Raw genomic sequence first — 24,779 nt, forward strand, 5'->3', positions numbered from 1 at the left:
AATGGAATTTTAAGAAACTGAGTAAACGAAGAAAGCACCTTCTGAAATTAAATGTTTAAAATGGAAAAAGAAAAGTCATTTCTCCCCTTGATTTTCATTTTTAGTCTTTGCCAGGATTGGTAGCCAGCAGGTTATTATAGCAGGAAGCTCAGGGGGGCAATTGGAACATTGTATCAAATATAATAATTGGAGCAGAGGCCAGTCTCCAGCTTCTTCAAGGAAAAGCTCATAATGCAACCCTCAGTGGTTTGGAGGCTGTGGGAAGTATCTTTCTGCAGCAGCCTGCTCTGCAAGTGGAACCTCCTGCAGCATCTCTGAGCCACCCCCTTCCCTGCCTGGAACAGGGTGGGAAGGGAAATTCTGACAGTAGACAAGTGACAAAAGGAGGCAGTTGAAGATGCATTAGATTGTAAGCTTCCTGAGGTTAGGACCAGCATTTATTGCATTTGATTTTTTTAAATATTTGTTAATCACTTACTATATGCCAGGCACTGTTCTAAGCACTGGGGGAGATACAGGCTTATCAGGTTGGATAGTCATTTCCCATATGGGACTCATAGTCTTAATCCCCATTTTACAGATATTGTAACTGAGGCACAGAAAAGTTAAGTGACTTACCCAGGGTAACACAACAGACAAGTGGCAGCTTCGGGATTCAAACCCAGGGCTTTCTGATTCATTCGTTCATTCAGTTGCATTTAATGAGTGCTTACTGTGTACAGAGCACTGTATTAAGCACTTGGGAGAGTACAGTACAACAATAAACAGACATACTCCCTGTCCACAATAAGCGTACAGTCTAGAGGTGGGGGAAACAGACATGGATACAAATAAAGAAATTACAGATATGTACATAAGTGCTATGGGGCTGACTCCCAAGCCTGGGCTCTCTCCACTAGGCCACACTGCTTCTCACGCTGCTTCTGGTGTCCACTTCTTAGTACCATGCTTTGCACGTAGTAGGCGATCAATAAGTATTACTTACCCAGTGAAGGTGTTCTTAGCACTTGACTTATTTGACAAGTCACTGTACCCTGCTATTGCCACTAATGAAGTATTCTGGGCTGGGTAGGCCATTGGTCTGAGCCAGGAATGACATGTCTTATGTTCTTATTTCTGATATTATCCTGATGCCCTCTGGAGACTGATGCTGCAGAATATCCTTTTGCATATGCTAATAATTGTGGAGGAGTAGGAATATAAAGTTCACCCCACAGAGACTCCCTATTGCTCTCTTTTCATAGCTGGGGAAAATGGTGTAATATTTTTACACAGATTTTTTCACTGGGTAGAGCTTACTGTTTATATATTATCTGGCCACAGGTGCACCACACTACTTTTTCAGTGGGAGGTGTTTGGTTTCAACAGCATGTAACTTTGGGATGTAGAGATCCAATCAGTTGTGGATGTTCTCTGAAAGTGCCTCATAAAGACATTTCCTTTGATTTCCATGACCCTGATTGTTCTATATCATCCTTGCCACCGTTCAAAAATGTTTTAATAAAGATACCTTACTGTGCTTTCTTATAGCAAGGATGGAGGCCTTCTGCACAGCCAAAACTATACCGATTCACCCTGGGAATGTCCCAGAAAGATTCTACAATCCATTCATTTGTACATAAATTAGAGGTTTGCTGTTGAGTTGAAGTAAAGAAGATAAAATGAATCGGCTCAACAAACCCTTACTTATTAGCAGAGCAAAGGAGGTGTTTCATATTTCTGGTGATTCATAACCTCTCCAGGCCAACTCGACATCACTGTATTTACATTTCTAGCCACTGGGCCTACTTTATGGGGAATCCTCCATAGAAGGGGAGAAACCTCTAGTTAACTAAAAAAAGAAAGCTTTAGAGGTCCTCGTGTGACTCTGACAAAGGAATCATTATTACAGAAGAGTTGATTCAGTTCTTTCTGGAAACCTGCTTAATCAAGCTTAGTGAATGAATAATGTCCACTTTTCTAGGCTTTCCAAGTCATGCCTGGAGTTCTTCCATATGCTTTTTGACTTTTTGAATATGAAAAATTATATCTAAAAAGACATGTGCTTGCAATTTTTAATTTCATAGCCTGCAAATCTGCTGGAATATGGTTAGCTACTGAAATTTCCATTGAACCAGCTCCCTATGAATGGCCTGTGGAAATACACAGTAGTCTCCAGTGCTTTTGTTTTTTCTGTTCCTTTCCCCTGACAGTTCTGGGACTATCATCTTCTGGATATAAGTCTGGTGGAGAAATCAGAGGGAATAGGGTGAGATTCCTCAATAGGTAGGGCCTCAGAGTCTGAGGGGCAGAGGTCTGCAAGAGACTCTTAACTGCTGTTTGTTTGGGGTGTCAGCAAGTAGTGGTAGACTTTTTTTTTTTAATTCTCCCCTCTCCATGAATCTTTGCCCAGCCAAGATGTTCACTCTCCTGAAGCTATTGTTAGTGTTTGCCAAGCACTCTGTGAGATAATCTCTTCCCTCTCTTATAGAAACATGTGAACTAGGGTACCCAACAGACAAAGAACCCTGGTCCCTCTAAATACAGAAGAAGAAGGAGTGAGGTGATTTGGTAGACAGGTGGGGAAGGGATCAGTTCAGATAAAACTGTAAGACTGCACGGTACAGATTCTGAAAAGCCATCGGTTCAAATGCAGCGATTAGTCACTCTCTAGGCCTTTCTTTGATATCTTTGATTCATTTGCCCCACAGTTTTCCTACTCCGTTTTTAAGTGATGGAAGCACAATTCTCCTTCGCATAGTTTTGTCCATTCAATTTTCAAATGTTGACCCTTGCAGGAGGGCTTTGGGAGACAACTAGACATCAAAGTAGGCAGTGCTCTGCACCTAGTAAGTTCTCAAAAAATACCACTGATTGATCCTTTATGTGTGAATCATGACCTAGTGACAAGAGAATGGGCCTGGGAGTCAAAGGATGTGGGTTCTTAATCCTGGCTCCGCCACTTGTCTGCTGTGTGACCTTGGGCAAGTCCCTTAACTTCTCCGTACTTCAGTTACCTTATCTGTAAATAGAGATTAAGACTGTGAGCCCCATGAGGGATAGGGACTATGCCCAACCTGATTACCTTGTATTTACCCTAGTGCTTAGAATAGTGCTTGGCATGTAGTAAGTGCTTAACAAATACCATAATAATTATTATTGTTGTTATTATTATTTTTGAATCGCGACCCCAGTGGCCACAACCGAGGTAAACAAACTATAGGTTTTACTTGGCCATGATGAAGAGACAGAAATACTTCTCTAAAGAGCAGCATTTCTGTTCATACTTTTCTGCAGGAGCTCAACAGCGATGAGAGCTGGAAGCAGCAGACAGATTGTTAATTTCCAGTCACACTTGCTTTGTTCTTGACTAGATTGTGATCAGAATGAATTTTTATCAATCTACGTCATGGTAGATTTGATGAGCCCCACTGAGAACTGGCTCTTTTTTTCATTTTTTTGTTTATTTGTTTTTTATGGCATTTGTTAAGCATGTACTATGTGCCAGGCACTGTTCTTAGCGCGGGGTAGATACAAGGTAATCAGGTTGGGCGTGGTCTGTATCCTGCGTAGGGCTCACAGTCTTAATCCCCATTTTACAGATGAGGTAACCGAGGCATAGAGAAGTTAAGTGACTTGCCCAAGGTCACACAGCAGACAAGTGGTGGAATTGGGATTAGAACTCAAGTCCTTCTGACTCCGAGGCCCATGCTCTATCCACTAGGCCATACTGTTGCACTGATTTTCATATGTTGTCTGCATTAAATGTTTGGAAATTATCAGAACCGGGCAAGAACCAAGTTATCAGTGGATACTTGTTTACAAATATCATCTTCCAGGAAATTCCCTTTTGTCCTTCATCTAAAGTAAAGGCCCAGGTTCTAACTTTACCATACGTACCCTTACTCAGACCAAAGAACAGGTCATCCCAGGCTCCTTGCCTTCTGAATGACGATAAAATTTCTTCCAGTCACAGTTTCCTTTACCCAGAGGGAAATCCATGTGGTTTAGAGGAAAGGAGCTGGTCTCTCATTGCCCAGTGGCTTTAAATTGCAACCTCTCTTCTAATTTTCCATTCTGCATCAAATGTGTTTCCACCAGTGCTGAATAAACGTGTTCCGTCTGGGTGGAATTATTCCAGACAGCTATAAATTACAGTGTGTGTGTGTGTATATGGAGATTCCAAAAATGTGGCCTCGTGGCGGGATCTCCCTGGGACTTGCCATGTTCTCCTCTTCCTCCTTCTCCCCAGGCTGTTCAGGGTCTGTAGGTTTTGGCTTCAAGCCTGATTCAATAGCAGTTGTTCTGCTTTGTATTTGGAAACTTTGCTTTTCCCCAAAATAGCTGCAGAGGCTAAATCTGTTGGTTTTGGCTGTGAGGCTTTGTCTGGCGGGGTTGATCTGAGCAGCCTTGCACCATTGCCCAGAGGGGCTCTCCCCTCGGGCACCAGTCCCGAAGTGACCAAGTGACCGTAACAAGCAGAGCGGGCTTGGGGGAATCTTTCTGATTAAGCTTGACCAACTGGATTCTGATGTTCTCCCTCTTCCTGGCGTTTGAAAGCGAATCATCATTATCTTTGTCACCAATACAATCAGCGTCCCACTGACACCCTTAAAAAATAAATCCTCCAGAGATCCCCAAAGGATCTTGAAAACAAGCCCGGTCACCTCACTTAGCTACCCCTTCCATTATCCAATTGATTCTTTCCTCTTAGTATTGGAAAATGTTAGTTATTACATACTGGAGAGTCCAACTGCTGAGCTTCTGCTTCAGGCAGATTTTCTCACTCCTTCTGAGAATCCTGAGACTCTTCACATGCAGAGGCTGTGAATTCTCCCTTCCCCACCCCACACCTCTTCCGATCCCACATTTCTCTTCCACTGATCCCTCCTTGCAGTAGTTTGACTTGTGGGGCAGAGGTGAAGCTCTTCGCCTTCAATTTTTTAGAGTACTAGAGCTTTCATATGAAGGATGGTGCATGGAGATAATATAGTTAGAGTGTATATTAAGGTATTACTCTGTGTTGAGCACTGGGGAAGTTACAAAATAATCAGACCGGACCTACCCCTTGTCACAAAAGTGGTTCACGATCTAAGAGGAAGGGGCAAGAGAGGAAATGTGACTTTGGAGGTAGCAGGGCCTGGGATGGAGAGACGGGCAATTCGGGTCTGAGTCCCAGCTCCATCCCTAGCCTACTGCATGACCTTGGACAAGTCACTTAACTTTCTGGGTTTCAGTTCCCTCCACTGTAAAATGGGGATAAGACAGGTTGGGAAGCCCTATGTGGAACAGGGATTGTGTTCCATCCTGTTACTTGCTATCTACTTCAGGGTTTATTTTATGTTTTTTTAGTGGTATTTGTTAAGTCTTTACTATGTGCCAGGCCCTGTTCTAAGCACTGGGGTAGGTACAAGGTAATCAGCTTGGACACAGTCCATGTCCCCCATGGGCCTCACAACCTTATTCCCTATTTTATAGATGAGGTAACTGAGGCACAGAGAAGTGAAGTGACTTGCCCAAGGTCACGCAACAGACAGGTGGCAGCCCCGTGGCAGCCCTGGGACTAAAAGTCCTTCTGACTTCCAGGCTCTTGCTTTAACCCCCAAGGCCACGCTCCTTCCATGTATGTTTAGCACAAAGCAGTGCTTAATAAATGCCACGTTTGTCCACCATCACACAACAGGCCCATGGCAGAGCTAAAGCTAGGGTCTCCTGCTTAACAGTCCTGCATTTTCTGTTAGGCCACCAATGCCTCCCAAGAGGTGACATCTTGTGTTTGCTTTTTCTGCCAAATTAGAGAGGGCATTTGCAGAGAGGAGGCTGTGAGCTTGGAACGGCCTCAACCAGCCTGGCCGGCCACTCTGACCAGTCTGGAGAGGTTAGTTGTATGTTGACAGGAACGTTTTCCAGCTTTAGTTCTAAAATTCAGCCTCCCCAAAGCCTTCAGAATTTGGTGGAGGAAAGGAAGTGAAGTGATTGCTCTACCATCTGCTGACTCTGCCCCAGCTGCCCCTCAGCCAGTAGCTAAGACTCTGCTTTGGGTAACTCGGCAGGCAGACTGAAAACACCTCTCACTGAAGTTAATCAGTCGTATTTATTGAGTGCTTACTGTGTGCGGAGTACTGTCCTAAGTGCTTGGGAAAATGCAGTGTAACAGAGTCGGTAGACACGTTCCCAAGTGACTTTCATCGGGAGCGTAGGTCAACAACGGTAATCTGACTGGACACTCTCTGCCTATAAAATCATGACTGGTCAATGCCAGGACATGAAAACCATAGATAGAGTGGGTGTTGTGGACTAAAGAGTTAATAAAACCTACTTTGGAGGAAACTCTCTAAACAGAGATTGCAAATTCCTAAAATAACTACCTTTAGTGGGTGGGTTTGTTTTCTTCCGATACAGAAATGTCTAAATTGATGTATAATGGAAGGAAACAGGGTTCTCTCTCAGGACCCTGGGTTTTGCCTTTCTCACGGGGACCCAGATCTAAAACCCCATCCAGGAATACTTCTCATTTTGTGATGAACCTGTATGACTGCTGCCCAAGCTGCTATAGCTGAGTGAAGAAGCTTTTGCACGGTGAGAAGCCTAGGAATGTTGAATGAAAGAGTAAGCAGGCAACTCTAACATAGAAAGATGCTTTAGCTTTCCAAGCTGCAATTTGAATTCTCCACAAAATGTGAGCTGACCTTACATGCCCTCTCCAGGTTTTCAAATACTTTCCAAACCTTTACAAAGTAAATACGAAGATGTCGTTGTTTGCCTTTCAGTTGGCAGGATCTGCTGTTATTGCCTTCGGCCTGTGGCTTCGGTTTGGCGGTGTGGTAAAGGATTTATCTTCAGGAGACAAATCCCCAGAATATTTCTATATGGGTAAGTGAACTCAAGCTTCCTGTACTCAGCCCTGCTGATTTTTGACTAATGTATAGTTCTTCTGAAGTCGGAACGCTGAGTTTGTTTTTTGCTTTTTTTAATGGTATTTGTTAAACTTGTATTCTGTGCCAGGCAGTGGACTAAAGCACTGGGGTAGATGGAAGGTAATCAGGTTGGACACAGTCTCGGCCCCACGAGGGGCTCGCTGACTTAATCCCCATTTTGCAGTTGAGGGAACTGAGGCACAAAGAAGTTAAGTGACTTGCTTAAGGTTGTACAGCAGACGTGGCAGAGCTGGTATTAGAACCCAGGCCCTCTGACTCCCAAGCCCTTGCTCTTTCCACTAGATTATGCTGCTTCTCAGATGGGTCTCATGTGTTCACTTACTAAGTGCTTGAAAGGAAATGTCTAGGACACACCAGGGGCACAGTGACTAAACAACAGGATGCAAACCTGGCAGCCAGTGGTTCTACTGCTCTCCTTCGGTCTTATTGGGTGACCTTGAATAATCCTGCCTCATGATTGCCTTTCTGTCAATAGCAACCCCAAACTCACTTTCAAACCTATGTAAAGAATGGCCAAGGAGAGATTGCAAAACACTGAATAACGTTTAAAAAAATGCTTTATGGCAGGTTGAAACTAAAGCTCTGAGACTGTTTGAGCTAGTAAAAGCTTTTGAGTATTAATTAGCTGTTAAATCTCTTCTGAACAGTGCTCTACATAGCCTGTATATGGACTCTTCTCATTCTGTTCCATTTCATGAGCCACATTTCCAAAATGTATGTGTATTCAGTTCGGTTGGTCCAGTAGCGATTGTCAGTCCTAGGTGATTTTTTCTAAAAAAAAATTGAATATCATCAATACTCGGTGTTATTTTTCTTTTTTTGTTGTTGACCTCACTCTATTTTGGCCTTTCCTTTTTCCCTCTCTCTTTTTTGAAAGTATTTGTTATCATGGTATCACTTGTTTGGTTTTTTTTTTTTTGTTTTCTTTCTCCTGCCCCATCTTTATGTATCTTTGTATTTCTCCTTTTCCTTCCTCCACAAAGCAGAGGGCAGGATAGTTAGCTCAAGATGGGTGCTTCCTTGGGTGTAGGCAGTTCAGAGTGTGCTCATTCCAATCTGTCAACATAACATGCCTGCTCCTTAGCTGGAGGGTTGAAGGAGCCACAATCACCTCTCCCCTCTCCTCCTGCCCCCAGGCGTGGCATAGCTGGGAAGAAAGTATTGGGAATCAAGAGCAATGAGGTCAGACCTCTGAAAGTCAAACATTTCCTGTTTCGAGATTTCCTTGTTTAGAAAATATCAGCTGAGCAGCTGACCCATCCCACTGGGGAGAAGGGAGCAATAGACCTCAAGAGGTTTTTGTTCCCCGCACCTGTATTTCCACGTGTAAAACCAGGGCAGCATAATTTATCCCACAGACCCATTCCCTAAGAAGGATAGTAGATGTTTCCAAGCGAATATGTACTAAGCTGATTTCTAGATACCCAACAGGACTGGCCAAGGCCCAAGTTCCTGAGAAGTCCCAAGCATTCCTGATCCTCTGAGCAAGGGGATTTGATCTGTCCACCAGAGATCACTTTTAACTGCAAAAGCAAATGGGGTGTTTTGCCTCTGCCAAGCCAGGCTACAATTTCTTGCATAGACAAGGTTGATTTGCTATTGTAACTTTACGGGCCATTCTCTAGCTGATGTGTTGTTCATCTGGCCTTTACTGGAAGGTGGTAGGGATAAACACTGGGACTGCCCAAGTGGTCATATTTTTGTCATTTTGTGTTCCTGGCCACGGGCGCCAGGAATTCCCAGCATTCAGTTCTGCTGTGAACTGCCCTTAAGGGCCAAAGCCTGTTTCTCTCTCCCTCTACTCCCACCCCCTCCCCTAGTCCCTCTTGGTGGCTAGCCCCTAAACAAGGAAAGCAGATTGCTCATTGTAGCAGAAAAGTTTTGGCTCGGAATTCGGAAGCCTTTCCCTAACTTACTTTATGAGAAACGCTTAAAAACAATTTTCCAAGCAGAGGAGCAAAGAATGCCAAATGTTGGTAAACAGACTTGCTAAGAGACTGGCCTAGAACTGATCAAGAGAATGATCAGAAACTAAATGGTGAGAATCCCACAGTGCACAGGCGCCGATGCATTTCACCTAAGAGGTCTGGTCATCGTGCCCAGACTGTGACTCACCCATGTTTGTTTTTATAAATAATAAAAAATGATTTTGCTTAGCAGTTAGCGATTCTAAGTTTGTAGTTGGGAAACTGAGGCCCAGAGTTATTGTGATCTAGAACACACCCAGTGGGTCAGGAATGAGCCGTGGTCAGAAGCCAGGTCTTATGGGTAAAAGCCAAAACCATCCACTAAAGGGAAAAAGTCACTGAAACCATGTTTCCTTCTGTTTTGAAAAATAAGTTCACAAGGCAGGAGATGTATTTTTTTGTAGCAATGAAGTGAGTTAATCAAAAAACAAGATATAATTCACAGTATTTAAGGAAGTATGAGTTGGAAAACAGGACTGTATTGGAAAATCCAGAAATCAGTAAGAGCTCTCACTGAATACAGCAGGGCTCCCTTTACTAATCAGTAGGATGAATATTCTCAGCAAAATCCCATCCCAAAGCAGTACAGTCCTACCCGTTAAGAACTCATTGCCACTCTATTAAAGTGTGTTTATATGAGCTGCTCGTTAAAATGGCCTTTTGAGGAAATTCTACATGTCTGTGGCCTTCCCATCTGTGTGCTGAAGAACTGGTTGTGATCCCTTCAGTCCTTGAGAAGCTATAAAGGCAGCACATGCTTTAGTATATGAAGTCATGTCTGCAGCAGAGGATATTAGCAGAATTTCTCCATGAGGAGGGTGCCCGGGCCTGGCACAACTAGGTCTCATATGTTGCAGCTGTCTCTTTCAGTCCTGTATCCCAAAACCAAGCTGGGTTTTGATTGGGCCTAGGTGTCGTGGCTTAGTGGAAAGAGTCTGGGCTAGGGAATCAGAGGACGCAGGTTCTGATCCCAGCTCTGCCCCGTGTCTGCTGTGTCCGTTGGACAAGCCACTTAACTTCTCTGTGCCTCAGTTGCCTCATCTGTAAAATGGGGATTAAGACTGTGAGCCCCACATGGGATAGCCTGATTACCTTATATCTAGCCCAGTGTGGAGTGCTTGGCACATAGTAAGCACTTAACAAATACCATCATTATTATTATGTGATCTGATTCTGAATCTTGCTGGGAAGGGTAATCCCACCTTTTTAAGAGTCTAATGTAATCCCAAGACTCAAAATTTCACTCCTTTTAAGACCAAAAGTTGGTGAGGAGTGTGGACGGGCATAGTTCCGTGTAAAGGAGCACATAGAAAGAGATGGGACACAAGTAGCTTGGATGCCAAGGGATGGAGCAGGTGCTTTCATCCTCTGTTTTCATTAGAAACAAAATAATATCTTGATTTTTTTTTCCCCCTAACTCGATCTCAGACCTTAAACCTATTGAAGTTCTGATTCCCAAGGAACCTTTCTAAATAATGAGAAGCAGCGTGGCCTAGTGGAAAGAGTTCAGCCCTAGGAGTCAGAGGACCTGGGTTCTAATCCCAGCTCTATCACTTGTCTGCCGTATGACCTTAGGCAAGTCACTTCACTTCTCTGTGCCTCTGTTATCTATCAGTCAGTCAGTCAATGGTATTTACTGAGTGTTTACTGTGTGCAGAGCACTGTACTAGGCACTTGGGAGAGTACAATATAACAAAATTGGTAAGCACATTCCTTGCCCATAATAAGCTAACAGTCTAGGAGAAACTAAATGACAGGGAAGCAGTGTGGCTTAGTGGATAGAGTCTGGGCCTGGGAATCAGAAGGACTTGGGTTTTAATCCAGGCTCTACCACGTATATGCTGTGTGACCTTGGGCAAGTCACTTAACCTCTCTGTGCCTCAGTTACCCCATCGGCAAAATGAGGATTAAGACTGTGAGCCACGCTTGGGTCATGAACTGTGCCCAACCTGATTATCTTATATCTACCCCAGCATTTAGTTCAGCCCCTGGCACTTGGTAAGCACTTAAGAAATACCATAAAAATAAATAAAATTACGAAGAGATGTTTTTTAAGCTTGGGCATGTCTAAGAGGTAGGGATTAAAATTGACCTTATTTGGTGAAGGTGGGGACAGATAAGGTGGGTAGGGGTGGGGCCTCTAAGGTAAGTGGCCAAAAAGGCAAGAGAGAGAAAGAGGAGTGGAAAAGAGGGCAGGAGGGTGGAGTAGAGAAGGAGAGAGGAAGAGAGAGAGAAAAAATATCATGGTATATGTTAAGCGCTTTCTATGTGCCAAGCACTGTTTTAAGTGCTGGGGTAGACACAAGGTAATCAGGTTGTCCCACGTGGGGCTTATAGTCTTAATCCCCATTTTACAAATAAGGGAACTGAGGCACAGAGAAGTTAAGTGGGTTTGCCCAAGGCCACACAGCAGACAAGTGGTGGAGGCGGGATTAGAATCCACATCCTCTGACTCTCAAGCCCATGCTCTTGCCCCTAAGCCATGCAGCATCTCTTAAGAAAGAAAGAAAAAGATAGACAAGTGGGACCCAGTGAAAGTATAGAGGAGGGGACATAGAGGAAGATAAAACAGAGGGACACACTCACACACAGAAACACAAACACACACACACTCCACCTGACCCCACCCATTCACCAAGCCTGCTTCTGTTTCCTCTGCTGAGTTCCACCACAGCCCATTAGAATCACTGTTGTGGCTGCTAAGGAGGAAGGTTGGGCATCCTGACTTCTCCTCCTCCATCTCTCTGATAATGCCCTCACCCCCATGATGTCAGATGTCATCTTGCCACTCCAACCAAAAATGGGGTCCCACTTGTGGCTTTTCAGATAGCAAGTAAAACCCTCCCAAAATTGTGATTATCCTACATTATGAAAGTTGTCTAGTCACTTTATGAAAGCTACTGAAATGCATGAAGAAGGGGAAGAAAAAGGAGCTGTTTTAAAATGCAGTGTTTATATAAACAAGGCTTTTGGTGCACTTTGAAGTAAGCTAACATGCCCTACTTTCTGAAGAACAAAATTATTTTGATGCCATACTGAAGATTGTCTTTAAAGAGAGAGATCTGAAGCAGAAAGGAAATCGATGACATGGTTACAGGTGGGAAGGGGTTAGGAAGAATTCAGATAATAGTTTTTGCTAGAGAATTGTATTAATTACAGTGCTGCTTCTGGGAGCTACTTTAATTTGCATTTATACAATAAACCTGCTTGATAATAATAACAATGATATTTTAAGCTTTTCCACTGTCAAAATTAAAGTTGGATTTAGGGAAAATGAGCCTCAGACAGAGCAAGTGACAGAGTCTAAGTTAACAAACATATCAAATTCAGGCATGTTGTTAGAGAATAAGATTACATAAAAAAGTTCATATCTTGAAATTATACTCACTGGGGAATCACCTTAAATGGACTTGTATACATCTTAACCAAAATTTGCCTGTAACTGTAAAACAGAAAAGGGAGAAAGATAGTTGATATGAGAAACAAGTGGATAATACAGTGAAAAGGAGCAGAGGCTTTAACTGAATTATCTAGATAATTATTTACAAATTATACAGATTATTTTACTCCAAAAAAATTTAAATTATCTCGATTCGTGGGGCCTGAAATATCTGGATAATGCAAGCCAAAGTCTCGGGTTTAGCCGGGTTTAGAACCCAGGGCCTTCTGACTCCCAGGCTCGTGCTCTATCCACTGAGCAACACTGCTTCACAGACCATCAACATCATTTCTGTGGTTTTGTGATCTGGAGCATTTGCATATGCAGACTCGTACTGTGTCCTTTGACACTCTTTACTGAGCCCAGCATATTGTGGGAACTCTGTGAGAATAGCAGGCGTTAATCTTTCCCAGCACAGAACTCTTAAAAAGGCTATGGGTAGCTGCACTCTGGGTATAGTTTGCCTCTGTGGGAAATAGCCCTCTCCTCCTGGAACATCTCAGATGCTGTAAATCCTCAGTGAAGGATGAGGGGATTGTAATTTAAGCCATGCTCCCCGTCCCCTCCCCATCAGACCTAGCCTTTGCTTTTCATCAAATGCCCACTGGGCTCTCTAACCCCACCTGGGCCACTCTCCACAGGACACTTGTCTTTCCTAAAAAAGGAAGAGGAAAGAATGTCAAAGCATGAGCTGCAGGCAATGAGGAGCTTATTCTGGCAATAGGAGAGAGGCACATGCCCATTCTCTAGAGCAGATGGTGTTAATAGCATTTGTGTTTATATGACACCATTCTCTTCAAAGCCAGAAGTGCTGATGAGAAAAGTCTCACAGTTCAACATAATAGTGCCTTTTGTCCTTTTATCGTGTAGTTTCCTGGCCATCATTAGTATCAACAGTATAGTTCTAACCTAACCTTCATTCCACATTTTTTGGGTACCTGGAAGGATACCAGATGGTTTAGCATTCCAAACGCCAACCAGAGTTCTGCAAACATATGTGGCCTAGGTCAGAGCAGTGCTTTCAGATGTGACTCATACAAATCGATTCTTAAAGGTTCAGCCACCGAACCAGGTAGGAATCTAAATGTAATTAAAAATCTTCAGCATGCTCCAGTCACTCCAATTCTAGAAGTCAGCAAGAGAAGGAAGATGATAGTTTTATTTTGTCGCCGGCTTTGATTTCTGCACTTCCCCAGATGTATTTTTCACTTGGGCATTTTGATCTTTCTTTGACTGTACTTTTTTCATCTCTTCGGTGCTAACCCTAGAGTGGTCGTTCACCTTGTTTTATGTTAGAATGGGTTTCTGGACTGGTCTGCCCAGTACAGGCTCGACCGCAGATGCTTTTATGCCCGGTATTTTTAAGTGTGTGACCTCTCTCTGTCTCGGCTCCTGCCACTGAGTTCCATGGTTTGGAGGTGGTGCCCAGGATCTGAGGAACCTGGGAAGAGATCGCAATGGCTCGGGAGAAGGGGGCTTTGGAAGGGACAAGTCTAGTGTCATATGAACCGGGCCAGCTTCCGCAAAAGGGTCTCTATACCTCCATCTTGTTTCACTTTTGGACTGCGTATCTGACATAACACATGTAACACTGGGTACGCTTGTGTGTCCGGTATCCTCTAGGGCTACGGTAGCCACCGCACCTAAACCATACCTGATGCCATTCAGCCTTTGCTTCTCTCTCACTTCCTCCTGGTAAACTGGCAATTTTTCCAGCCTCCTGGCCTAGACTTCAAACCATTAAAATGATCCTAATGTCCCATGAAGCAGCATGGCTTAGTGGATAGAGCACAGGCCTGGGAGTCAGAAGAGCCTGGATTCTAATCCCAGCTCCCCCACATGCCTGCTGTGAGACCTTGGACAGTCAGTTAACTTCTCTGGGCCTCGCTTACCTCATCTGTAATATGGGGATTAAGAGCATGAGCACCATGTGGGACAGAGACTGTGTCCAACTTGATTACCTTGTATCTACTCCAGCGCTTAGAACAATGCTTGGCACACAGTAAGCGCTTAACAGTACCATTATTATTATGATATGGTCCTGAAAAAACAGCCACTTCCAAGGATACCTCTAGCTGGGAAAGCTTCGGAGAATTCTCCTTTGCTTTCCTCTTGGTACATTTGTTGGCTTGAAGTTTTCCCTTCCCTGCTCTCTGGGTTTGCTTTTTGCCTGTAGGACTGTACGTGCTGGTTGGAGCCGGGGCCCTGATGGTGACGGTGGGTCTCTTTGGATGCTGCGGAGCTGTCCGGGAATCCCAGTGCCTGCTCGGATCGGTAAGCCAAGGGCACGGAGATTGGAGGAGAGGGGAAAGGAGAAGATTGTCCTTTGGAACTCAGTGGCCAAATCTGCATAGCCCAGGGGAGTTTTTTGAGCAGCTCATCTCAAACCTACCTCCAGGCAGAACGAGGCCTTGGACCAAGCAGACCTCCGGGGAGGACCTCCAGCAAGCCTGCTGGGTGGACAGACTCTTCCCTCCTGAGCCCAGCTTCTTGCTTTGCCATTCTGTATGCCTGCCTTGCAGCCACTGGTAAATGGGGAGCTTCTCTTCCAGGATCCCATTCTTTCCCTCTCAGCTCTTCCATTGCTGCTCAAGCAAGAGGCCCCTGACCCTCCCAAACACCCTTGCTGCAAAGCCATCTCACTCCCTTCTCAGGTCTCTCAGACCCTGGGTGCCATCTCCCACTGTCTCTCAGAACCTTGACCTCCCTTCTCACTCTCTTGCCATGCTCCCCGAGGGAGGGAAGGAGAAAGGAGAGATAGTGCAAAGAGCGTGTGGAGCTCTTCCAAGTGCTTAGTGGAGGACTCTGCACACAGTAGCTGCTCAATAACCTAGAGGTTGGGGTCCCTGCCACTGCAGACGGAAGTCTGCTCCCAATCCCCCTGACTGCTGCCCCACTGTCCCTGAGACTCCCTCAGTCCTCTTCCTTCCTAGGAGAGGAGCTTGAAGATCACGTCTGCGGGGTCCTTTCACTCCAGCCTGGGCTCGGAGAGGCCTGGTAACTCTCTGAATTAGTTCTAATACTAATTGTGTTATTTGCTAAGCGCTTTCCACACATGAAGCACCGAACTAAGTGCTGGGGAAGATAAGTGACAATCCAGTTGGTCATAAGCCCTGCCCCATGCAGGCTCACAGTTCAAGGGAGAGAGAGAGAGCAGATATTTAATCCCCATTTTACAGATGAGGAAACTGAGGCACAGGGAAGTAATTTGCCCAAGATCGTACAGCAGGCAAGTGGCAGAGCCAAGATTAGAACTCAGGGTCCCTAACTCCCAGGCTAATGCTTTTTTCCACTAGGCCATGCTACTTCCCTGGAACATTCTAGAGTCAAGCCCGAGGACGCATACATTTATCTAACAATTTTCTGATGTATAAGTTGCAGCAGTATCTGCCGTAGAGCATCCTGTCTCCACTGTGTTGAGAACAGAGTTGGGGAATCGTAGGTTTATGGAAGTTTTCTTCAAATGGTTACATTCAGTTCTCCCTTAATGTGAAGCCTGCTTGACTGCAAGCCCTGGCATTAAGGAAAAGCCACACTGTCAAAATCACCCTTTCCCCTGCCCCACTCAAGAACCATTTCTTCCAACACCGGGGCACACCGAATCTAAACAGGCTCACAGCATTCTAGCCAAACCACATAGTTGAAAGATGATAGAGTCTCCCCTCAGGAACGGCAGATGAGACTTCAGAGACGAAGCTCATTATGGGCCGGGAGAGCATCTATAGTAATAGTAATAATAACTGTGGTATTTGTTAACTGTGTACTATGTGCAAAATACTGTTCTAAGCTCTGGGGTAGATACAAGGTAATCAGGTGGCACTTGCATCTAGGATTTAGATCAGGTGCAGGCAGGATTCTACCTGGAGTTCAGTTGTCACCCCACTGTGCAGGGGTTAAAAAACAGTGCAGAAGACGTGAGTACATTAGGTTCTAGACCTCTGTTGCTCTTGGTGCCTGAGGTTCCAGACTCTTGAGCTTCTAGGTTCTTAAAGTTTCCATCTACTGAGTTTCTGGCCTCTTGGAGTTCCAGTATCCTGAGGTTCTGGACCCGTGAGGTTCTAGATTCTTGAGGTTCTAGACTCCCGAGGCCCTGAGTTCACGGCCTATTGGGTTTTGAGGTTCTGGGTCACTGAGGTTCTAGATTCCTGAGGTTGTAGGTCCCCTGAGGTTCTAGGTTCGGTCCAGCCTCTGGAGGTTCTAGAATCCTGAGTTCCCATCTCCTGGGTTTCTGGTCTACTGGGGTTCTGAGGTTCTAGACTCCTGAGTTGTAGGTCCCCTGAGATTCTAGGTTCATTCCAGCCTTGTGAGGTTCTGAATTACAGAGGTTCTAGATTCCTGAGGCCCCAGTTTACAGACTCCTGCATTTCTGGACTCTTGGGGCTCTGAGGTTCTAGGCCCCCTGAGGTTCTAGATCATCGAGGTTCTAGTTCTAGAGTTTTTAGACTCATGATGTTTTAGACTGCTGAGGCTCTAGGTCTCTGAGGTTCTAGACTACTGAGGTTCTAGATTTATTCTAGGTCGACGAGGTTCTAGGTTCATTCCATCCTCCTTCAGTTGAGGTCCCTGAGGTTCTGAACTATTGATGTTCTAGGCTCCTGGGGCCCTAGGTTCCAGGGTCCTGAGTTTCTGGCCTCTTGGGGTTCCAGCACCCTGAGACTCCAGCTCCTGAGGTACCAGGCTCTTGAGGTCTTAAGGTTCTAGGTTCCTGAGGTACTGGACTCCTGTGGTTCTAGGTTCCTTAGGTTCCAGGCTCCTGAGGTTCTGGACTCCTGAGGTTCCAACTTCCTGAGTTCCCAGGCTCCTAAAGCTTTGGGATCCTGAGGTTCCAAGTTCTCGAGGTTCTGGGTTCTCAAGGTTCTGGGCTCCTGAGGTTCCAGGTTCCTGAGGTTCCAGGCTCCTGAAGTTCCTAGCTCCTGAGTCTCTGACAGTCCCTGTCCCACATGGGACTCATAGTCTTCATTCCCATTTTATAGGTGAGGTAACTGAAGCACAGAGAAATGAAGTGACTTGCCCAGATCACACAGCAGACAAGTTGGCAGAGCTGGGATTAGATTAGAACCCCAGTCCTTCTAACTCCCAGGCCCTTTAGGCCATGCTGTTTACCAACTCTGTTATACTGTACTTTCCCAAGTGCTTAGTACAGTGCTTTGCACACATTAAGCACTCAATAAATACCATTGATTGATTGAGAATCTATGCATTAAATTGAAATCTATGCATTAAATTGATTATAGTGATAGCGGCTTGTGCCGTGCCAAACACACTCTCCGCTGCCAGTCACGTTCCTGCTGGAGCATGGAGTAAGCAGGCAGAAGGGCCTGTGATCTTTGCCCACGTTAACCAGCTTCAGGTAGATCAGGGACTAGAACCCAGATCTCCTGAGTTCCAGATCAGTGCCCTTCGCACGGGACCGATAGCAGGGCTGCATCATGAAAACACACGATATGGCAGAACTCGATATACTTGTTTTGCCCCTCAAGTCTCAGCCAGTGAACAAGCTATTCTATTGAATTAGGAACCATGTTATGATTTACAAGAACAGCTCTTCTGTGCAAAGTCAGTAACTGAGCAAAATACCCCTCTGGAGGATTCATCTAATGAGCTGTCTTTTAAAAGCAAGAATAAAATCATTCTAGTGAATATGCTACGAGTAGGGTCACACCACCTGAGATGAGAGAGAATGGAATTTCTCCATTTCCCCATAAGGGAGACAGATCCTGCAGTCTTTATTGGATGCTTTCTATATTGGAGCCAACCTTTGGGTTTTTTTGCAAAGTTGTTTCTTATGTGAGCCACTTTGGACACTTGATACTCCACCCCCATAGTACTTATGTACGTATCTTTAAATTACATATTGTAAATTCTTTATTCATGTTAATGTGTGTCTCCCCCTCTAGACTGTAAGACAGTTATGAGCAGGGAACATGTCTGTTAATTCAGTTGTACTGTACTCTCCCAAGCGATTAGTACAGTGCTCTGCACATAGTAAGTGCTCAATAAATACGACTGATTGATAGAACCACCGTATGTTTGAAGTGATGTCTGTGCCTGGTTGACACTTCCTGTTAGTATCTCCTTTTACCAATACCTTTTAGTAGGGTTCTCCAATCAATCAATCAATCAGTATATTAATGTCTGAGACATGAAAATAAATAAGTTAAGGATATGTGCAGAAGTGTTATGGGGATGAGGGAGGGGTGAATACCAAGTGCCCAAAGGATACATATCCAAGTTCTCCTCCTTGGTTATAGTCATCGGCTAGGTTAAATTGTGCTAGGACTTGGCAGCTTAACACCGACTCCTACGGGAAGCAACATGGTGTCCAGCATGGGCCTGGGAGGCAGAAGGTTATGTGTTCTAAACTTGCCTCTGCCTCTTGTCTGCTGTGGGACCTTGGGTAAGTCACTTCACTTCTCTATGTCTCAGTTACCTCATCTGTAAAATGGGGTTTGAGACTGTGACCCCCCACGTGGGACAGGGATTGTGTCCAACCCGATTTGCACTACAGTACTTAGTACAGTGCCTGGCTCATAGTAAGTGCTTAACAAATACCATTATTTTGAGAAGCAACATGGCATTGTGGATAGAGCATGGGCCTGGGAGTTAGAAGAACCTGGGTTCTAATCCCGGCTCAGCCACTCGCCTGCTGCATGACCTTGGACAAGACATTTAACTTCTCTGTGCCTCAGTTATGCCATCTGTAAAATGGGGATTGAGACTGTTAGCCTCACATAGGACACGGACTGTGTCCAACCCAATTTGCTTGAATCCACCCCAGCGCTTAGTACAGTGTCATGCACATAATAAGCGCTTAAGAAATCCCATAATTATTATTATCGTTATTATTATTATGGGCATCACCCAGAACCTATAGCCATAGAGAAGTAGCAAGGCCTAATGGATAGAGCACGAGCCTGTGAGTCAGAAGGACCTGGGTTCTAATCCCAGCTCTGCTACTTGTCTGCTGAATGACCTTGGGTAAGTCATTTAACTTCTCTGTGCCTGTTACCCCATCTTAAAATGGAGACTAAGACTGTGAGCCCCATATGGGACAGGGACTGTAACCAACCCGATTTGTTTGTATCCACACCAGCACTTAATACAATGCCTGGCACATAGTAAGTGCTTAATAGAGACTGCAATTATTATTATTATTATCATCAATCATCATTATTATCATCATAGCTCTGAGACTCAGAGGAGTAATCCTGAAGAAGTATGACTCCCCCATCCTGTACCCAGTCCTTGGCACATAGTAAGCGCTTAAAAATACCATTATTATTAGTACCCACATAACCCATCCCCTTCTAGTCTTACACCTCCTCCTCCACTTATTTTCTCTGTGTTCAAGATGATGGCAGTGGAAGTGTGAACAGCTGTTAGAAGCTTGGACTTCTTCTGGGATTAGTTAAGTACTGATCACTGGACTGTGGTGATGAACTGTGCGGTGAAAAAGAGGCCCTAGCAAAAAATATAGTCAGAGCAAATCTTCTTCCCCACAGTCTTCCATTCCCTCCTCCTCCTCCTCAAGTAGAAGTAGTAATTGTATTTATTTAAGAGCTTACTCTGAAAAGCACTGTACTAGGCTCTGGGGACAAAATCCAAGAAGGAGGGAGAGACACGGTCTCCCGCCCCCCCAAGGGGTTCACAGTCTAAGAATGAAGAGGGGATTAGGGGACTGGTGACAGATACATATAGAAAGGGAAACAAAAATATGAAGGGCAAAGATAAAGACTCAGTGGCACAGATCCAGGAAATCCCGGAAACCACACTCTCACACACTCAGGAAGGACCGGACACTTGCTTTCCTCCTCTATGCCAGTCTTCTCACTGTACCTCTATCTTATCTATCTCGCCGCCAACTCCTCACCCACCTCCTGCCTCTGGCCTGGAATGCCCTCCCTCCCTCAAATCCGACAACTACTCTCCCCCTCTTCAAAGCCATATTGAAGGCACATCTCCTCCCAGAGGCCTTCCCTGACTAAGCCCTCCTTTCCTCTTCTCCCACTCTTTTCTGCATCACCCTAACACGCTGTTTTTATTGATCCCCCCTCCCAGCCCCACGGCACTTATGTACATATCTGTAATTTACTTATACTAATTTCTGTCTCTCCCCCTAGACTGTAAGCTCATTGCAGGCAGGAATGTGACTGTTTATTGTTATATTCTACTCTCCCAAGTGCTTAGTACAGTGTTCTGCTCACAGTAAGCACTCAATAAGTATTGAATGAATGAATGCTGGAGCACTGCCTCAATCAGTGGTATTTATTGAATGCTTTTTGTATGCAGAGCGCTGTACTAAGCACTTGGGAGAGTACAATACGACAAGTTGGTAGACACATTCCTGGCCCACAATGAGCTTCCTCTGCAGGGTTCTGGGAATCCGGTCTAGAGAGGAAATGGTGTCCAAAGCGAAATATGTCTCACTGATCAAGTCTGTCTTCATCTTTTTACAGTTTTTCACCTGCCTCCTGGTGATATTTGCTGCTGAAGTTACTATTGGAGTATTTGCATTTCTGGGGAAAGGGATGGTAAGTAAAAATGGCCTTAATAGTCTGTATTTAAAGCACCCTTCTCGAGGGCTCCAGTGTAAAATCATCAGGATCCACATGAAATTAAGGAACCCACATCTCATTCAAATCTGTCTCTATCCGCACACGGCAAGCATGTGTTTTGAAACAATTTTTTTCCACTGAAAAAACATGCTGTTGACCCAGATCTGCATGAGGTAAATCTAATGTTTGTCCCAGATCAACAGTGTGGGAAAGATGCTGTGAGGTATTGTTTGTGGAGGCTTGGAACAACAAACCCCCTCCAGAGCTCACGCTGAGAACCCTGCTGCTGTTAGCCTGCCTACCCCAAGGCAGAGGAGTTTGGGGCTTTTCTCTGTCTCTGCCCCCATGGCTTACCTAAAAGTCTGGGCAGGAGGACAGTGGGTTAAGGGGAACAACACAGGCCCCCTCCCAACCTTCATAGACAACAACTAACAGGCCGTCCCCAGGCCTAATTAGGAGGCACAAACAGCAGCATATCATTGCAAGCCCCTCTGCCCTTGTCCACATGGAATTAAACAAAAAAGCCTTTCAGACCATCTAGAATGAAGAGAAATGACTAAGCAAGAATTGGTTTTACTCTTCCTTTGGCTCAGTTGGGAAAGGGCTTTGCCCAGGCATCACTGAGAAACATGCGAATTGATCTAATCCCGGCTCTGCCACTGGTCTGCTCTGTGACCTTGGGCTAGTCACTTCACTTCTCTGAGCCTCAGTAACCTCATCTGTAAAATGGAGATTGAGACTGTGAGCTCCACGTGGGACAGGGACTGTGTCCAACCTGATTTGCTTGTATCCACCCCTGTGCTTAGTACAGTGCCTGGCACATAGTAAGTGCTTAACAAATACCATAATTATTATGTTTCCCTAAACGAGAATTAGTTTGCCCTGAACAGTCACGGAGATGATCCGGGATTATCTCCAACTTGTTGAGGTGAGGGTGTTCTGTTCCCTGCTAGGCTCTTGATCCCCCTCATGGTTGATTCTAATGGAGATTACTCTTTAGGATGTTTCCAGCAGAATAAGATCTGATGAATGTTATTGGGGGAAGTTTTGTTTTTTTTTAATGTACAATGTGAAAGAGACAGTTAACTCTAAATCAGTCCTGTCCACTACCTGAGTGCCATCATTGTCCATATCAATCAGTCATTGGTATTTTTGAGCACTTATTGTGTGCAGAGTACTGGTACTAAGTGTGTGGGAAAGTACAATACAACAGAGTTGGTAGATGTGATCCCTGCCCAGAAAATGCATGCAATCTATGAGGAGCAGCGTGGCTTAGTGGAAAGAGCATGGGCTTGGGAGTCGAGGTTGGGGTTCTAATCCCGGCTCCTCCACCTTTCAGCTTTGTGACTTTGGGCAAGACACTTCACTTCTCTGTGCCTCGGCTACCTCATCTGTAAAATGGGGATTAAGACTGTGAGCCCCACGTGGGACAACCTGATTACCTTGTATCTACTCCAGTGCTTAGAACAGTGCTTGGCACATTATAAGCACTTAAACAAATACCATCATTATTATTATTACAGGGGTAGTCAGGCATTAAAGTAAATTTCAAAAGGGGGAAATAGTTGATTATAAGGATCTGTCCATAAATGTTGTAAGACTAGAGTGAATGCTTAAAGGGCACGATTGCCAAACACACAAAGGAGAGCTTCTCACAAGAGCTGTGAGGCACAGACCCTATCCAAATGAAGACTGAGGTGTTTCTTCTCACCCGCAAAGTAAAGAAAAGGGGATAAAGAAAAGGGGAAAGAGAGTTATCTGATTGGGATTGTTTGAAGTGTAGGACTGCTTGGAGGCAGGGAGATGGACTAGATGAACTCTCTCAAGATCCCTTTCAGCCCTGGAATTCTATGGCCTTATGTGGGCAAAGGATCCCATAAAGAAAAAGTCTTTATCTTCATTATCTCTTGTGATGGGCCGGCCCCACTGCCATGTTGTACAGAGCCAAAAAGGAGCCGAATAGAAGAAGAAATGTTTCCGCTTCATGAAAACTGTGATTGGTTATTATTACTGGATAACCGTCCATTCCAACATGCCTGGGAAAGCCTCAGCTCTGGGAACTTCCCATTATCCCTGGTAGTTGCCAATAAAATTTTGTAAAATCCAGGCTGAGAGCTGTGGGTCTTAGAGCTGGAGCTGAAAAATGGTGGGGAAGCATATTTCTATTTTAAACTCGCTCCTTTCAAAGTCCTTCATTTTTGAGGGACAGCAGAGAGCCAGGGCCCTCTCCCCACCATCCTTACTACCTGGAATACCAGACTTGAAGTAAAGAATCCACCACCGTCACTGTCCCGTGCCCTCCCCGGCTGACGCACTTCCCAGAAAAACACTGGATTCAATCAGAATTTCCAGATCTTTACGAGGCAGTCATAGCTATTCTTAAAAGTGGTCACCTTTGTTATTGTACATTTCAACCTCAAAATACATGTGTGGAACTCCAGAAACTTATTCTGGCACACTGGGTGCTTGGTTGACAAGTTCCTTTCAACTGTAAGCTCCTTTTGAGCGGGAATCGTGTCTACCAACTCTTTATATTGTACTCTCCCAAGTGCTTAGTACAGTGCTCTGCACACAGTATGCGCTCAATAAATGCCGTTGATTGATTGATTGATTCATTCATTCATTAGTAGCCACATAAAATGCAACCAAGCTTAAGGAATGCAGTTGCACATGTAAACTATTTTTGCTTCGGGAATAAGGAATTGACTTGGATTTCAGAGAAATGTTAGAAACCACCCGTTGAATTTGATTGTCATTTCTTCAGGCTATCCATGAAGTTCAGGCTATGTATGAGGAAGCATATAATGAGTACCTGAAAGATGAGGGAAAAGGAAACCAGACTCTCATTGCCTTCCACTCCTCTGTAAGTATTTTCAGCAACTTCCTACTCCCATGTTTGCATCAATTAGAAAAGCTTTAACCTGAATTGACTATCCGGAAACATGAACGATGAAAAGAAGCAGAGCAAATTTACATTTTGCAGCTGTGTTTCTTGAAATGTGATTTCTGCTTTTCTCCCTCACAAATTTCAGTGAAATTCCTGCCGGGCCATTACTAGGTTCTGGGAGTCCTATGATCTTCTGGACTGCCCCCCTCCTCCCTTTACCAACAAGTTTGAGATTGACAGGGAAAAGTGTACCTATATGCACTAAATCAATCAATGGTGTTTATTGAGTGCTTACTGGGTGCAGAGCACTATACTGCTCCGAGAAGCAGCACGTGGCTTAGTGGAAAGAGCCCGGATTTGGGAATCAGAGATCGTGGGTTCTAATCTCAGCTCTGCCACTTATTAGCTGTGTGATTTGGGCAAGTTACTTCACTTCTCTTTGCCTCAGTTACCTCATCTGTAAAATGGGGAATAGGACAGTGAGCCCCACATGGGACAACCTGATTACCTTGTATCTACCCCAGCACTTAGAACAGTGCTTGGCACGTAGTAAGCACTTAACAAATGCCATCATTATTATTATTATTACTACTAAGTTCTTGGGAGAGTACACTAGAGTCAGTGTGCTGTGCTGGGAATTGCCTGAAGATGTGCCTGAAGAGGCACAGTGGTGGTCTCCTAATAATAATAATAATAATAATAATATTTGTTTAGTGCTTACTATGTGCCAAGCACTGTTCTAAGCACTGGGGAAGATACAAGGTAATCAGGTTGGATACAGTCCCTGTCCCACATGGGGCTCACAGTCTTAATCCCCATTTTAAAGATGCCTCAGTTACATAGAGGAGAAGTGACTTGCCCAAGGTCACACAGTGGACATATGGTGGAGCCAGGATTAGAACCCACATCCTCTGACTTCCAGGCTCTGGCTCCTTCCACTAGACCAGGCTGCTTCCGGAGCAGAGTTCATCTGCCCCAGTTAAAGAGCCTTTTTACTGCCTCCTCTTTGTAGCG

The 24,779-nt window shown here is 44.7% G+C and overlaps 1 protein-coding gene across 1 annotated transcript in view; it reads left to right on the forward strand.

Moving 5' to 3' along the window:
* TSPAN2 (tetraspanin 2) overlaps positions 1 to 24,779 on the forward strand; it is a 49,606-nt gene that overhangs the window by 15,531 nt on the left and 9,296 nt on the right. The window contains exons 2-5 of the mRNA XM_029069868.2: positions 6,750 to 6,852; positions 14,500 to 14,597; positions 20,780 to 20,854; positions 23,643 to 23,741. Coding sequence (XP_028925701.1) covers positions 6,750 to 6,852; positions 14,500 to 14,597; positions 20,780 to 20,854; positions 23,643 to 23,741 — 375 coding nt within the window. The remainder of the gene's footprint in view (positions 1 to 6,749; positions 6,853 to 14,499; positions 14,598 to 20,779; positions 20,855 to 23,642; positions 23,742 to 24,779) is intronic.

Source organism: Ornithorhynchus anatinus, chromosome 7 (genome assembly GCF_004115215.2).
Source record: "Ornithorhynchus anatinus isolate Pmale09 chromosome 7, mOrnAna1.pri.v4, whole genome shotgun sequence".
Classification (NCBI taxonomy): domain Eukaryota; kingdom Metazoa; phylum Chordata; class Mammalia; order Monotremata; family Ornithorhynchidae; genus Ornithorhynchus; species Ornithorhynchus anatinus.